Genomic DNA, 15439 nt, shown 5'->3' with positions numbered 1-15439 from the left:
TTGTGTACTGTTTTGAAAAGATACGCCTAAACAAAACAACATGGAAAAACTGAAAATTTTGAAATGGATAAAGATACACCAGGCAAACGCTAACAAAATCAAGTAAAGGTGGCAAAGAAACATCAAGGCAAAAAGCTTCAAATGGGTCAAAGAAGGTAGCTTTTATGTTGTGAATTCACACAATCCAATAAGATAATCATGAAATTTAATGCACTGAAAAAGAATTTCAAGTATGTAAAGCATAAAAGGCTAGAAATAAGAGACTATGATAAAAATAAGTGGGAGATTTTACATACTTGCATCAAAAATTTAGATCAAGCAGATAAAAGGGGAAAAGCTGTCATTGACGGCACTGGATGAGATAATGCTAAGTGAAATAAGTCAAGCAGAGAAAGACAATTATATGATTTTTCTCATCTATGGAACATAAGAACTAGGCAGATCGGTAGGGGAAGAATGGGATAAAGAAAGGGGGGGTAATCAGAAGGGGGAATGAAGCATGAGAGACTATGGACTATGAGAAACAAACTGAGGGCCTCAGAAGGGAGGGGGTGTGGGAATGGGATAGACTGGTGATGGGTAGTAAAGAGGGCACGTATTGCATGGTGCACTGGGTGTTACACGCAACTAATGAATCATCGAACTTTACATCGGAAACCGGGGATGTACTGTATGGTGACTAACATAATATAATAAAAAAACATTAAAATAAAAAAAAACACCTTAGACTGGCAGATCTGTACTATAAGAATATTAATGGAAGTCCTTCAGACAGAAGAAAAGTGATATCAGATGGAAATCCAGATCTACACAAAGGAATAAAGGACACCAGGAATGATAAATATGTGGATAATATAAGCTTTTCTTATTTTAAAAACCACGTTAAAAGATAATTGACCACTTAAGGAAAAATCATAATGACGTACTGTGGAGGTTATAACAAATGTATAAGTTAAAGGTATAGATAATAATCCAACAGAGGAAATGAAATGGAATTATTAAAAATAACCCAGAAGAAGACAGAAAAAGAGGAAAAGGAGGGGAATGAAGAGCAGAAGGAACGAATAGAAAACAAATTCCAACATTATGCTATATACAAATCTAATCATATTGATGACCAATTAAATGTAAATGGTCTAAACATCTCCCAATTAAAAGGCAGAGATTAGCAGACTGGATAAGAGAAAAGGAAGACCCAACTATTCCCTCCTCACAAAAATCTTACTTTAAATAAAAAGACACAAATATGTTAAAGGAAAAAGAATGGAAAAAGATTTCTCTTAGATACATACATTACATATACATGTCAACACTAATCAAAAGAAAACTGGAGTCATTATTACAGATGAATGAGACAAAGCAGAATTCAGAACAAAGACTTTTACCAGGATAAAAAGGCCATTTCATACTGATTAAGGAGTTAATTCAACAAGAGGGCACAACATCCTCTTGGGCACCAAATAACAGAATTTCAAAATATGTAAATAAAAAATTGATAAAACTCCAAGGAAAAATGGTCAAGTCAACAATTATAATCAGAAATGTCAACAACTTCTCTCTCAGTAATTGACAGAACAAGTAGAAAATGAATAAGGATTTAGAAGGCTTGAACAACACTCTCAGTGAACTTGACCTAACTGACATTCACAGAACACTCCACTCAACAAGAGAATACACATTTATAAGCTAGAGTATATTCTGATACATTACACAAGTCTCATTAAATTTAAAAGGATCAAAGTTAGATAAAACATATTCTTTGAACATAATGAAATTCAATTAGAAATCAACAACAGAAGGATAGCTGGAAAATCACCAAATATTTGGAGACTAAAGAAAAACACTTGTAAATAACCCATGGGTCAAATAAAAACCAAAAGGGAAATTTTAAAGTATCTTAAACTGAATGAAAATGAAAACACAATATATTAAAATTTTTAAGATCGTTGCTAAATCAGTATCTAAAGGAAAATTTATAGCACTAGACACTTATAGTAGAAAAAGCAGAAAGGTCTCAAATCAGTGACCTAAGCTATCGCCTTAATAAACTAGAAAAAGAAGAGTAAATTAAACCCATAGGAATCAGAAGGAATAAAATAATAAAGATAAGAGAAAAATCAATGAAATAGAAAAGAGAAAAACAACAGAGAAAACTAATAAAAACATTCTTTGAGAAAAACAATATATTTGACAAACCTCTAGCCAGACTGGTCAGGAAAAGGAAAAAGACACAAAGTACTAATATCAGGAATGAGATAGGGTACATGGATACAGATCCTACAGACATTAAAAGGATAGCAAGAGTATATGATGTGCTTAACGGGGCGCCTGGGTAGCTCAGTCAGTTAAGCGTCTGACTCGTGATTTCGGCTCTGGTCATGATCTCAGGGTCCTGGGATGGAGCCCCATGTCAAGCCCTGAGTCAGGCTCCACGCTCAGCAGGGAATCTGCTTGAGGATTTTCTCTCTAAATCTCTTTCTCTGCCCTCCCCCACGTCTCTCTCTCTCAAATAAATAAATCTTTAAAAAACGATCTCTAAATAGAACTACTACTCTTTGTAAGCTATTTATTTAAAACAAATGTGAAAATCTTTCCTTTTTAAAGTAAACACCAATACTGTGATTTTGAAAAGGAAATGTCTAAAGAAAAAGAACAATATTATTCCAATAGATGCAGAAAAAAAGCTTTGACAAAATTTAACATCTGTTCATGGTAATAAAAACTCTCAGCAAATTACAAATAGAAGAAAACTTTTCTCCCTGATAAAGGCTATCTATAAAAAGCCTAGAACTAACTTCATACTTTATAATGAAAGACTGAATGCCTTCTCCTTAAGATCAGAGGTAAGACGAGGATGGAAGGGCTTACTCCCTGAACATCACATTCGAGGTCCTAACCAGTGCAATAGGCAAGAAAAATAAGTGAAAAGAGCATCTATTGAAAAGGAAGAAATAAAATTGTCTCTATTTAGAAAATACATAAACACCTATGTAGAAAAACTGGAAGAATTTACAAGAACTAATAAGTGAGTTTAGCAAGGTTGTAAGATATGAGATAAATATGCAAAACTCATGTGTACACACACTCGGCTAACTGAAAACCCAATGGCAATTCCTTTTAGAAAACGCAAAAATCAATTGTATTGTATATATCAGCAACGTGCGATTGGAAAGTGAAATAAAAAGAACAGAATCATTTACAATAGGATCAGAAACATGATATTTTTAGAGATAAAGCTAACAAAATATGGGCAAGATTCTTCACTGAAAACTACAAAACACCAATGGAAAAAAATCAAAGAGGATCTAAACAAAAAGATGTATCATGTTCATGGATTGGGAAACTCACTCATGTTCAGGTTGTAATTCTCCCCCTAAATAATTACATATGTAATGTAATTCTAACCAAAATCCCAGCAAGGTGTTTTATAGAAATCAATAAGCTGATTCTAAATGTATATGGGAAGATAAAAGAATTAAAATTACCAGCATAATTTTGAAAAGGAAGAAAGTTAAAAGACATATAACTGATTTTAATAAAAATTTTATACAAAAGCAACAGTTATCAAGACAGTGTGGCACTGGTGAAAAGATAAATATATAGATTAATGGAATGATATTAAAAGTCCAGAAATAAACCCAAACATTAATGGTTAGCTGATTTTCAACAAAGGAGCAAAGACAAGTCAATAGAGGCAGGATAGTCTTTTTAACAAATGGTGCTGGAACATACGGGTGTCCATATGCACAAAAAAAGAAAGAAAGAAAGGAAGAAAGAAAGAGAAAGAAAGAAAAGAAAAAAAGAAAGAAAGAAAGAAAAGAAAAAGAAAAAGAAAAAATATCTCCCATATCTCACACTATTTATAAAAATTAACTTAAAATGCAACATATACTTAAAAGTAATATCTAAAACTATAAAACGTCTAGAAGAGAACATAAGATAAAATCTTTGAGACCTTGCATTAGGCAAAGGTTTGTTAGATAGAACACCAAAATCGTGGTCCATAAAAGAACGAACGGATAAATTGGACTCCATCAAAATCAAAACCTTCTGCCCTTTGAAAGACACTTGTAGGTGAATGAAAAAAACATGCCACAGACTGGAAGATAATACTTACATCTGATAAAGGGCCTGTATCCAAAATATATAAATTTCTCAAAATGCAATAAAACAGATAACTTAATATTTAAAGTGTGCAAAAGATTTGAACAGACACTTCACCAAAGAGGATATACCATGGAAAACAAACCCATGAAAATATGTTCAATCATATCAGGAATTAGGGAAGTGCAAATTAAAATCACTATGAGATCTTATTACAGAGTAATCTGTTAGAGTGACTTAAAACTCAAAGCAAAAAAAAAAAAAACCCAACAAATAAACAAACAAAAACAACTTAAAAATGGGCAGAGGATCTGAATAGATATTTTTCCAAAGACAACGTACAGGTGGCCAACAAACACATGAAACGGTGCTCAAAATCACTAATCATCAGGGAAATGCAAATGAAAACCACAAGCTAGGGGCGCCTGGGTGGCACAGCGGTTAAGTGTCTGCCTTCAGCTCAGGGCATGATCCCGGCGTTATGGGATCGAGCCCCACATCAGGCTCTTCCACTGTGAGCCTGCTTCTTCCTCCCCACTCCCCCTGCTTGTGTTCCCTCTCTCGCTGGCTGTCTCTATCTCTGTTGAATAAATAAATAAAATCTTTAAAAAAAAAAAAAAAAAAAAAAAAAAGAAAACCACAAGCTATTACCTGACACCAGTCAGAATGGCTAGAATCAAAAAGGCAAGAAATAACAAGTGTTGGTAAAGATGTGGAGAAAAAGGAACACTTGTGCACTGTTGGGAATGTAAATTGGTACAGCTACTGTGGGAAACGGTATAGAGGTTCCTTTAAAAAGTAAAACTAGAAATACTGTATGATCTAGTAATTCCACTACTGGGTATTCACCCAAAGAATACAAAAACACTAATTCAAAGGACTATAGGCACCCGTATGTTTATAGCAGCATTGTTTATGACAGCCAAGACATGGAAACAACCCAAGTGTCCATCCATAGAGGAATGGATAAAGGACATACACACAGAGACACACACAGACACACAGACACACACCCCCCCACACACTGGAATATTACTTGACCATAAAGAAGAATGAGATTTTGCCATTTGTGGCAACATGGATGGACCCTAGAAGGTACTGTGCTATGTGAAATAAGTCAGACAGAGAAAGGCAAATGGTGCATGATTTTACTTACATGTGGAATCTAAAAAACAAAAGAAAGAAAGAAAGAGAGAGAGAAAGAAAGAAAGAAAGAGAAAGAAAGAAAGAAAGAAAGAAAGGGAGAGAGAGAGGGAGGGAGAGAGGGAGGGAGAGAGGAAAGAAGAAAGGAAGGAGGGAAGGAAGGAAGGAAGGGAGGGAGGGAGGGAAGGAGGGAGAGAGAGAGGGAGGAAGAAAGGAAGAAGCCAAGCAACCAACTAAAAAACAGACTTAAATACAGAGAACAAACTAGTAGTTGCCAGGGGGAAGGTGGGGGGTGGGGGAATGGTGAAATAGATAAAGGGAATTAAGGGGTACAAACTTCCAGTTATAAAGTAAGTTATGAAAAATGAGAAGTACGGCATAAGGAATACAGTCAATAATATTGCAATAACATATGGTGATAAATGGCGTCTACATTTATAGTGATGAGCTCTGAGTAATGTACGGAAATGCTGAATCACTCTGTTGTACACCTGCGATTAATATAACACTGCATGTTAACTATACTTCAACTTTTAAAAAAGCCTTTATGTAAACGCTTATTGCAGCTTTATTTGTTATCACCCCAAACTGGAAACAACCCAAATGTGTTTCAACCGGTGAATGGATAAACGAACAGATACGCGAACATCCGTATAGCGGGATACTACTCAGCAGTAACAGTCCACGAGCTCCTGGTACACCCAGCGCGGATGAATCGCGCTACGTACCCTGATTCCGTGTATATGACATTCCGGAAGAGGCAAAACTATATGGACAGAAACAGTGGCTGTCAGTAGGTGGGAGAGGGCTTGACAACAAAGTGGCTCAGGGTGACGATTGGCTGATGGAGCTGTTTTAGATCATGATCCTGGTGGTGGTTACGGGACCGTGGGTGTTTGTTAAAACCTGGAGAATTGTACACTAACAAGGGTGAATTTTACCGTAGGTAAGTTGTACCTTACATATTTTTTAATGGAAAAATGTAAAAACTTAAGGGAGGAAACCCAGGGAGTTTTTTGTGTCAGCCTCTATCTGATGGACAGTCCACTCCCCTAAGCCCCGTTCCCGAGGGCTCCACAGGGTGTGCTGGCCCTTCGTTCGGTGTTCAAGGGCATATTCCAACAGCAGCTGCAGGTCTTGGCTCAGGAACGGGTGGGGAGAGTCGGGACTTTCAGACCAGAGGAGGGGACAAATCAGCCCCTTGCACGCACCTGCTGGGAGGTGCAAAGCAGACCCTCGGGTGGGTACCACGGGGGGGGGGGTGTTGTCGCAGTTGGACACCAACCTCCTCAGCAGAGGTGAGCTTCATGTGAAACTAATGAAGTTTAAAATTGGGGGTCCTCACATATACAGTCTCCTTCCTGGAAGGGGCTCTAGAAATGTGTTCACATGGCCACATATTTTTATAAAAACTGCAGAAGCAGATACTTTAACCACATCATTTAAGGTCAGTGTCTCTTGCCATTCTAACTTCCTCTCGTTCACAATATTGCTTCCGGTACACGTCCTCCCCTGACATTAGAGTGGCCACAAATAGTTCAATTAAAATCCCTTACAAACATATCAACTTTTGCATTTTTTTTCTTTGGAAGGGTCCCTCCCCACCCTTGCCCCCAGTCATGAGTAAGCCTCAAGACCCCTCCACCCTTGGATGCCTTGCTCCTTGCCTCGTTGCAGCCCTAGGAAGACTGGCTCTTCGATGCACTCACCTTACGGTTGAAACGGTCAATGGTGACCTGACGGGTCCCGTGAGTCACATTCAGCATCACCAGACAGAACGGGGGCCAGTTCAGGTGCCCCTGCAGAGAGAGCCCAATCCTCATCAACTTGGAGCCCAGTCCTTGTTGTCTCCTCCTCCTGGGGAGCCACTGTGAGCACACTTTCCCTACCACCCCCTCTCAATATGCCGGGGGCACTCGTCGGGGCTGTGCAGATGGAGCACAGAATCCCATGGAACATTTCTGGTTCTACCTGACCCCTGTAAGTCCGGCCAAAAAAAAAAAAAAAAAAAAAGCAAAAACAAACAAAAAACCTGCCTGCTTCCACCCAGGAAGGGCCACAAGGTGGTGCACTCCACGAACCCTTTCTCCACACGGCCATTCCCGGAGACCCCGTCAGAGGGAGCGACTGTAGAGGTTTCTACATCTGTCCTCGCCTCTGGCACCCCTTAATACCCAATTCACTGCTCAATCTCCCCTCTTCAAACCTAGTCAAGTCCCGAGGCCCCAGCAGGAAAGGGAGCAGGGGCCAGTCACCAGATTGGCACTTTTGCAGTCAAGGACGTGGACGGTGACCATTTCTTTGGGACTCTGGGTGAGGATGTAGATGGCCTCCTTGAACAGGGCTACGTGGCTCCCATCGAAGGTCACGAAGCTTAGATCAGGGAAGATTGAGCATCGGCCTGGGGGAGGCATGAGAAGATTAATAGATGCTTCTGGGGCCAAGGTCTCCCAGGAACAAAGGGCAGGCACCTTCGCCTTTTCCTGGGGGACTCAGAGGCCCTGGGGGCTGGAGAGCAGGCATCACAGAGATGAGGTTGCAAGACTAGGGGATCTGAGTTAGAATGGCAAAAATAGACAAGGCAAGAAACAACAACTGTTGGAGAGGATGTGGAGAAAGGGGGTCCCTCCTACATTGTTGGTGGGAATGCAAGTTGGTACAGCCACTCTGGAAAACAGTGTGCAGGTCCCTTAGAAAGTTAAAAATTGAGCTACCCTATGATCCAGCCATTGCACTACTGGGTATTTACCCCAAAGATACAGACGTAGTGAAGAGAAGGGCCATATGCACCCCAATGTTCATAGCAGCTCTGTCCACAATAGCTAAATCATGGAAGGAGCCGAGATGCCCTTCAACAGATGACTGGATTAAGAAGTTGTGGTCCATACATACAATGGAATATTATTCAGCTATGAAAAAGAACGATTTCTCAACATTTGCTGCAACATGGACGGCACTGGATGAGATAATGCTAAGTGAAATAAGTCAAGCAGAGAAAGACAATTATATGATTTTTCTCATCTATGGAACATAAGAACTAGGCAGATCGGTAGGGGAAGAATGGGATAAAGAAAGGGGGGTAATCAGAAGGGGGAATGAAGCATGAGAGACTATGGACTCTGAGAAACAAACTGAGGGCTTCGGAAGGGAGGGGGTGGGGGAATGGGATAGGCTGGTGATGGGTAGTAAGGAAGGCTCGTATTGCATGGTGCACTGGGTGTTATACACAACTAATGAATCATCGAACTTTACATCGGAAGCCAGGGATGTACTGTATGGTGACTAACATAATATACTAATTAAAAAAAAAAGACTAGGGGATCTGCCAGGTCAGGGGTCACGTTGAGACAAGAGGTCCCACAGGAGAATGCATTCAGGTCAGAGTTACCCTAAAGCCAGGGAAGATACAGGTAAGGGGCCGAGGTCACGCTTGGGGAGGATCTGGTGGACCGCAGGACTCACAGGCGCATTCCCACAGGGGGCAGCAGCGGTCCCCGCCCACCCTTACTGCGAGGCCCAGGACCCCGCAGCGAGGTGGAGTGACACTCTGGGGACAGTGCTGGGACTGGTTCACTCGGATGAGCTGGCCCTCCAGGCAGATGTGGCGGACGCAGTCCTGCTCGGCAATTGGCTGGGGCACAGGGTGGAGACACGGCGTGAGTGCCCAGCCTAGTGCTGCAACCACTCGGGACCCCCCACCCCAAGCCTAAGGGTATAAGCCCCTTTCCAACGTCAGTGTAGCAGGGCAGGGGGACCCAGAAGTAAGACTACTAGGGATGGTGTCCACACCCTCCACCCACCCAGCATGCCCCTGGGGGCCTGGGGATGGGCTGAGCATGAGATTGGGGGTCAGGGGACTGACTCCCAGGGACTTCCGCGTATCTACCCAGCCCTTGTGGAGAGCTCCAGGTACACAGATGTGCAGACATGCTAGCTCAGACTCAGAGAAACCTGAGCATACCAAGCATGCACGTGAGCACACACACAGAGACACGCACGCACAATCTCTGTATCTCTTTCTTACAAATGCACATACAGTTTTGTGACACTACACAGCACACACACAGATACGTGATTGCTCACCCTGAGTCTCACACATGTAAGCTATGCACACACACTCCCACGTGGCTCTATAGACACGAACATACACACACCAGCACACTCGTGTTGTCACACTCTGGTGTCACACTGAGTCATCCAATCAGCCCTAGGGGAATGGTGAGACTCTGCTATGACATCAGGGGCCCAGAGGAGCCTGGAGAATTTCTCAGGCTCCAGAGTATGGGGCAAGGGTGAGGGTGGTGACTGAACCCCCATCTTGCAGCCTGGCGGCTGGTGAGGGAGAAGCTGCCGCAGGCCATGAGGGATGTGACGCCATGTTGGTGTCCCAGCCAAGACGCCCAGGAGAGAGGGGCGTGGAGGGACCACAGAGGGGTGGCCTGACAAGTCACTCACGACACAGGTGGCAGGGTCACCATCCTCAGTGATGGTCGTCAAGGTCTCGGCCGAAGTCGCCGCGATGCTCTGGGCCAGGGCTGAGCGCCCAGACTGCATGGTGGTGGCCTCTGTCCCCAGCTCTGCTGGGAGCTGAGGTCCCGCCGAGGTTCCATGGGCCTCGGCCAGCTGAGGGAGCAGAACAAGTGAGCTCTCTCGGGAGGCGGTCCTGGCCGAGACGAGACTCAGGGGATAGGATGTGGGCACCAGTGGCGCTGGGACGGCCCAGAGGCCATCGGCCTCCGGCGCCAAGGTAGCAAGAGTGTGGGCCACAGCAGGCGTGAGTTCTGTGGGCACCCTTTGGGCAGGGCCATATATCCAGGTGGGCAGAGACACTTGCTTGGACAGGATGGCCATCTTCTCTGCGGTGCTCTCTCGTGGGGCAGCAGAGAGCGTGGAGGCTGCCCCCTCAGCCATGGCCGCAGCTCCGGAGGCCGGCAATGTGGCGCCTAGAAGCCGGCCTGGCGCCGTGCCTGCTGCCTGAGGGGCTGTGTGACTGGGTAGGTCTACCTGGGCCACGACAGCAGCGGTGAGAGGCGGTGCTGAGCTGAGGGTGTGAGTAGGCAGAGTTGTAGCCGTAGTGGGGGATGTGGCCTGTTGCTGGAGTGGAAGGGTGACGACAGAACCCTTGGACCCGGGCGTGGTCACTGGGGCAGATGTGCCCACCTTGGCTAAGGGCAGGCTGGTATCGAGAGGCAGGCCGGAGAGGAGCTGGGGTGGCCGAGTTGAGTCCACAGGCATGAAGGGTGTGACCCCCAGCCCGTGAGCAAGTGTGGACTGGCTGGTGGCAGCTGGGGTCCCCGGGGGCAGAGCCGGAGGCCTGGCGGCTATGGCGGTTTGCCGGGTGGGGTGCATCGGGGCCGTGGGGGCGGGTCTGGGAAGTGAGGGTGCTGGTGTGCCCGTGAGCTGGCCGGGCCCAGGCTGCTTCTCTGTGGGAGGCCCCGTCTCCGCTCTCTTGGTAGCCGGAGCACTGACAGGAACCTGCTGTGATGTTGTTCTAGCCTCGGCGAGCGGGCCGCTGGGACTGGAAACGCTCTGGGCCAGTATGGGCTGGGGCATCCCTGTCCTGTTCATGACCTTTGTGATTGCAGGTGTCAGCAAAGCCTTGTGGGATCCCAAGGAAGTGGGAGGCCTAGAGGTCACCGCAGGCGAAGCTACAGGCCTGGAGGAGGGGCTCGCAGGCAGCTCCAGGCTTGGGAAGGGCTGGAGGGGGGTGGTCTTAATAGGCAAGGAGCCGGGGCCTGGGACTGTCACAGCTTTGGTCATGAGTGGGAAGCGAGGTGCAGGGGGTGACCGGGAGGAGACTGTGATGTTGGGGCTCCCCACGAAGGTCACAGTCACCCTCGTCGTCTTCACAGCCCCTGACCCCATGCTAGGTGTGGGTGTCTGCTGTGAAAGGGAGAGGGAAGAGGATTCTGGGGTGAGGGGGGTGGCCAGGTGGCTGGCAGTCACTCCCATGCTGGCTGGGGCCTCTGTGGGGCGGGCAGGGAGATTAGATGTAGTGACCCCCGACAGCTGCTGCAGAGTGGCCTGTGTGGGGCCTGGAGTCAGCATGGGCCCCTCGGTAGCTGCCATGGGTGGGTTCAGGGCTGTGGTGAGCGGGGCAGCTGGAGTGTGCGTTGGCCTGTGGGAGGGGGCCCCGGGAGCTTCCTGTGGGAACTGTAGCTCCTTGCCACTGAGAGTGGGCAGCTCTTGACTGGAAGGCAGGGTCTCGTTGCCAGGAGACTCTGTGGGAACCAAAACCACGGGCTCCACACCTGGGGCGGAGAGAGGAGAAGCTCAGACAATGGGGTGCCTGCTGCCTGCCCCAGGGGGTCCTCGCTGGGCAGGGCTGTGAGGTAGGGCTCCTGAGCAAGCATCCTAGGTGAGCTTCCAATGGCCAGTCAGGCTGCCTAACCAAGCCAGGGGCCTCTGTCGTGTGGTACTGGATGACTCCACAGGTCTGGACTCGGCCCCATTCCTCAAAGCCTAAGCTCAGAGCCAATGGACTCAGGTCTACCTATAACTGTACTGTGTTCCTACCACCTGACCCCAAGCCAGTCCCCTCTCCACTCTGGACCTCATTTTTTTCTCTGTTTAATGGGAAGACGGGACTGGATGAGGTCCCTGCCTGCTCTAAAGGTCTCTTCCAGAGGCTCCAATGCTGACCCTGCTTCTCCAGGGACCTGGGGACTCTGGGCATGATTGGACAAAGGAGATGCCGGAGATTTAGAGGAAATCTGAGGGACAAATGAGAAATCTAGGCCACTCACAGTCCTCCAAGTAGACACATCTCTGTGTGACTTCATCTAGGACCTTGGGAGTGGGGCATGCAGGCACACAGCCTTCCACCCTGAGGACAGAGCAGGAAGCCAGTTAGCAGTCTGAAATACGGGGGCGTCATCTCTTTGACCTGGAGGGAGCACAGTTTCATCCCTCTTTATGACACATGTCCCGTGAATCCCCAGAGACACTGTGTACAGGGGCACATATACCCAAACATTCATGTTGCACGCTGTTGCACACTCCTGCGCCTCAGACCCAGAAAGAAACATGAACAAGGTCTAGTTATGCACACACTTGTGCACACACGCACACACGCTCCCATGAGTCTGCACTGAGGCACGTTGTCACACCTGCAAGACTCGAAAACATTCATGCAGATACACATACATCCACACGGACTGTCACACACGAGCGTATCCACCTTCGTGCACACACAGCTGCACCAACACCCAGAGGTATGTGGCTCACACACACGTATGCACAGCTGTGTGCAGCCCACAGACACTGGTCTACCCACACGAACACGCACAGCGCCCAGCTGCAGGCACATCGTACACAAATCAATACTCACACACGCCCACGGAAGTCAGCTTCCCTCTGGTACACACACCCACGCACACCCACAAAACATGCATTCACAAGTACACGTGAGCACACACTCACACCCTCAGCACATGCCCATGCCTCTGCCCACAGACTACACACCCATTCACACACGCGTATGCCCAGATGCACTCATGTGCACACCTTGACTCCACGCCCCTCACCTTGGCACGTCCCGGCAGCTAGCCGCCTGTGGGTCCCGACAGGTCTGGAAGCAGGGGCTGGCGCAAGCATCGTAACGCCACTCACAGATGGGGTAGGCAGCCCCTGAGGGCTTGGCATCTGGAAAGGTGACCCGCCCCAGAGCCCTGAGACTGAGTGAGACTGGGTACCAGCTCAGGGTCAGGTGACCGAACACACAGGTAATCCCAGCACGGCCCATCCCTACCCTGCTCCACGGAAGAGACAAATGGACACGTGCAGGGAAAGTAAAGAAAAATAAAATAAAATATAAAATAAAATAAAAGCCAACTTAAGGGGAAACTATTTCTGGGAGCAGGAGTCAGTGTCTGGGGGGATGCTTGGGCTGGGGCTGTGGGAACGTGGAGTGGGGGCTAAGAACCCAGGGTGGGGGGCTACAGAGCAGGCAGAGGCCGTTGGGCTTTGAGGGTTAGCCAGAGAAGGTTGGGAACCCCCCGATCCTCTCCATAAGGTTGCCCTGTCACCCTGCTCCCCTGGGACCCTGATGGCCAGGCTTGCCCTGCAGCCTTGGTGGCTGAGAATAATAGTAACAGCAACAAACACAAGAGCCAACTCTTAAACGGCACCAACTATTACTTTCAGCATCTCACAAGTATTTCCTTATTAATGCTCACCAGAATCCTATGATGTAGCACTATCATTATTCCCCATGGATGGATGAGGAAACTGAGGCACAGAAGATGCTGGGAAAATTAAACTCTCCCAGGAGAGATGCCCTCAAAAAAAAAGGTCCTGTGGCCAGTGCCCTGACGGACAAGGAATCCTCAGGGAAAGCTGGCAATGGGGGACGTGGAGGCAGACAAGACCCCAGACCATCTTAGCACGCGAAACCAGTCTCTGAAAGCATGATCTGAGCAGGAAGGCGTGGGTGGGCTCTGCAACAGGCCGGAGGGAGCAGCCCCACCTGGCAGCCCCTTCCTGAGTCTTCTATCCCCCTGCACTGACGACTGTGAAGAAACCTGCTTTTCTATATCCTTGAGACCAGACCTGAGAACTTATATTTGGGAAACACCTACTATGAACCCAGCCCGGAGCAAAGCCCGTGAGATGCCATCAATCCTCACAACAATCTTACGAGGCAAATAGCCCCACTGTACGGAATTGGATGGTGGGGAGCTCTCCTCCAAGTGCCAAGGACTAGGGTCAGAATTTGAAACCAAGGCTGTCGGGCTTCAAAGTCTGGCTTTATTCTACTCTACTTCAGTGTCTTCCAGAAAGGGACACAAGTCCTGCCATTATAGCCAGTGATGAATCCATCGTGGGCGGGGCTCATCGGTGGACTCTCTAGATGGCCACGGAATGGAAGAATGAGCTGGCCCAGGCCTGGCTTGTGGGGGAGGTGATAAATGAAGGGGTTGGAGATACATTTGTGCACGTGTGGAAACAGACCCATTCATGCAGCACAAGGCTCCCTCACAGGCACAAATATACACGTGCCCGTGCAGGACAGAGAGGCCTGCCTGGAGTGACAGAGGAATTGCGAACACTTCCTCCAGGGTATGAGCAGAGTACAAGCACTTGGGGGCAGACCCACTTGGCGGGGGTATGGCAGAGCCCTAGAACCCACGGGCCTTAGCTGGAAAGGGGGTGGAGCTGGCCCATCACTGCCCAGGGTTCTGGGCCTCCCATGGGGGACAGAGGGAGACTGTTGGCTCCTCAGCCTGGTGCCCGGGGGGCGGTCTTTGAGCTCACAGGGTAGGCATGTGTCCCCATCAGCAAGAAACCTGAGCCAGTGGGCCCTGCAAGCCGCGGCCAGGAGCACTTCTTACCTCGCGTCCACAAAGGCTGCCCTATTTTTAGACCATGTAATTGGCCTATGGGTGTAGGCAGGACCCAGGAAGCTGGCTGGGCCCCAAGCCCCACAGCCCACGGCTCCCTAGGCCGCCACCATGGAGGTCGGGCCACCTCCCATCTGAGGGGCAGCACCCAGGGGTGGCCTCCCCATGCCAGGAGAGTAAGAACTCTGCGTCTTGAGGGCTGCTGGGAGGGTGTGGTGCGAGGGGGCAGGAAGGGCAGTTTGGGGAGGGGCTGAGGGTGATGGCAGGGTGGACACCTACCCAGAAGGCGGAAGAACGTGCCCTGGCGGAACACCTCCGTGTGCTCATACAGCCGCAGGACCAGCGTGGGGCCCGACACATAAAGGAAGGAGCCCGGCTCTGCCAGTGACTCCAGGGCCACGAGGCCTGCCTGCCATGTCCCCCGGTGCAGTGAGAAGGAGGCATGGTGGTGGAAGGCAGCGCTGCCCTGCCACTTGGCCAGCTCCAGAGACCCATTGGCTGTGACATGCAGGAAAAAGTTGGGTCTGTCCGCTGCCTCCAGGGACACCACATCCGGGTCTGTAAAGAGTCAGGGGGGTGAGGTGAGCGCAGAGAGGGGTCCAGATGAGGGCCAGAGCCTGGCATGCGTCTGCACTCAGTGACTAAGTAACCCGCCCTGCGGCTTAGCTGGGCCCTGCTCCTCCGTGCCTGCCCACCTACTTCTGCCTGCTGGAGGCCCCTCTGCACACCCCACCTCTCCCTGAGGGAAGTGGAAGGTTAGAGAAGCTGCCAGCTGCCAAACCTCGGGGAGGTGTCTTCCTCCCACCTTCCTTCCCTCCTCCCTCTGTCCTTCCTTTCTCTCCTTTCTCCCC

General features: G+C 48.3%; 1 protein-coding gene across 1 annotated transcript in view; it reads right to left on the bottom strand.

The window, feature by feature from the left end:
- The window catches only part of OTOG (otogelin), a 94737-nt gene that overhangs the window by 26525 nt on the left and 52773 nt on the right, over positions 1–15439 (bottom strand). Inside the window, 6 exon segments of the mRNA XM_040639797.1 lie at positions 6957–7046; positions 7503–7648; positions 8710–8878; positions 9703–11498; positions 11994–12073; positions 12774–12891. Of these exon segments, the coding sequence (XP_040495731.1) occupies positions 6957–7046; positions 7503–7648; positions 8710–8878; positions 9703–11498; positions 11994–12073; positions 12774–12891 (2399 nt within the window).

Source organism: Ursus maritimus, unplaced genomic scaffold (assembly GCF_017311325.1).
Source record: "Ursus maritimus isolate PB19 unplaced genomic scaffold, ASM1731132v1 scaffold_23, whole genome shotgun sequence".
NCBI classification, from domain to species: Eukaryota; Metazoa; Chordata; class Mammalia; order Carnivora; family Ursidae; genus Ursus; species Ursus maritimus.
Note: the sequence above shows the minus strand (reverse complement) of the source record. Positions and strands in the feature narration are given on the sequence as shown.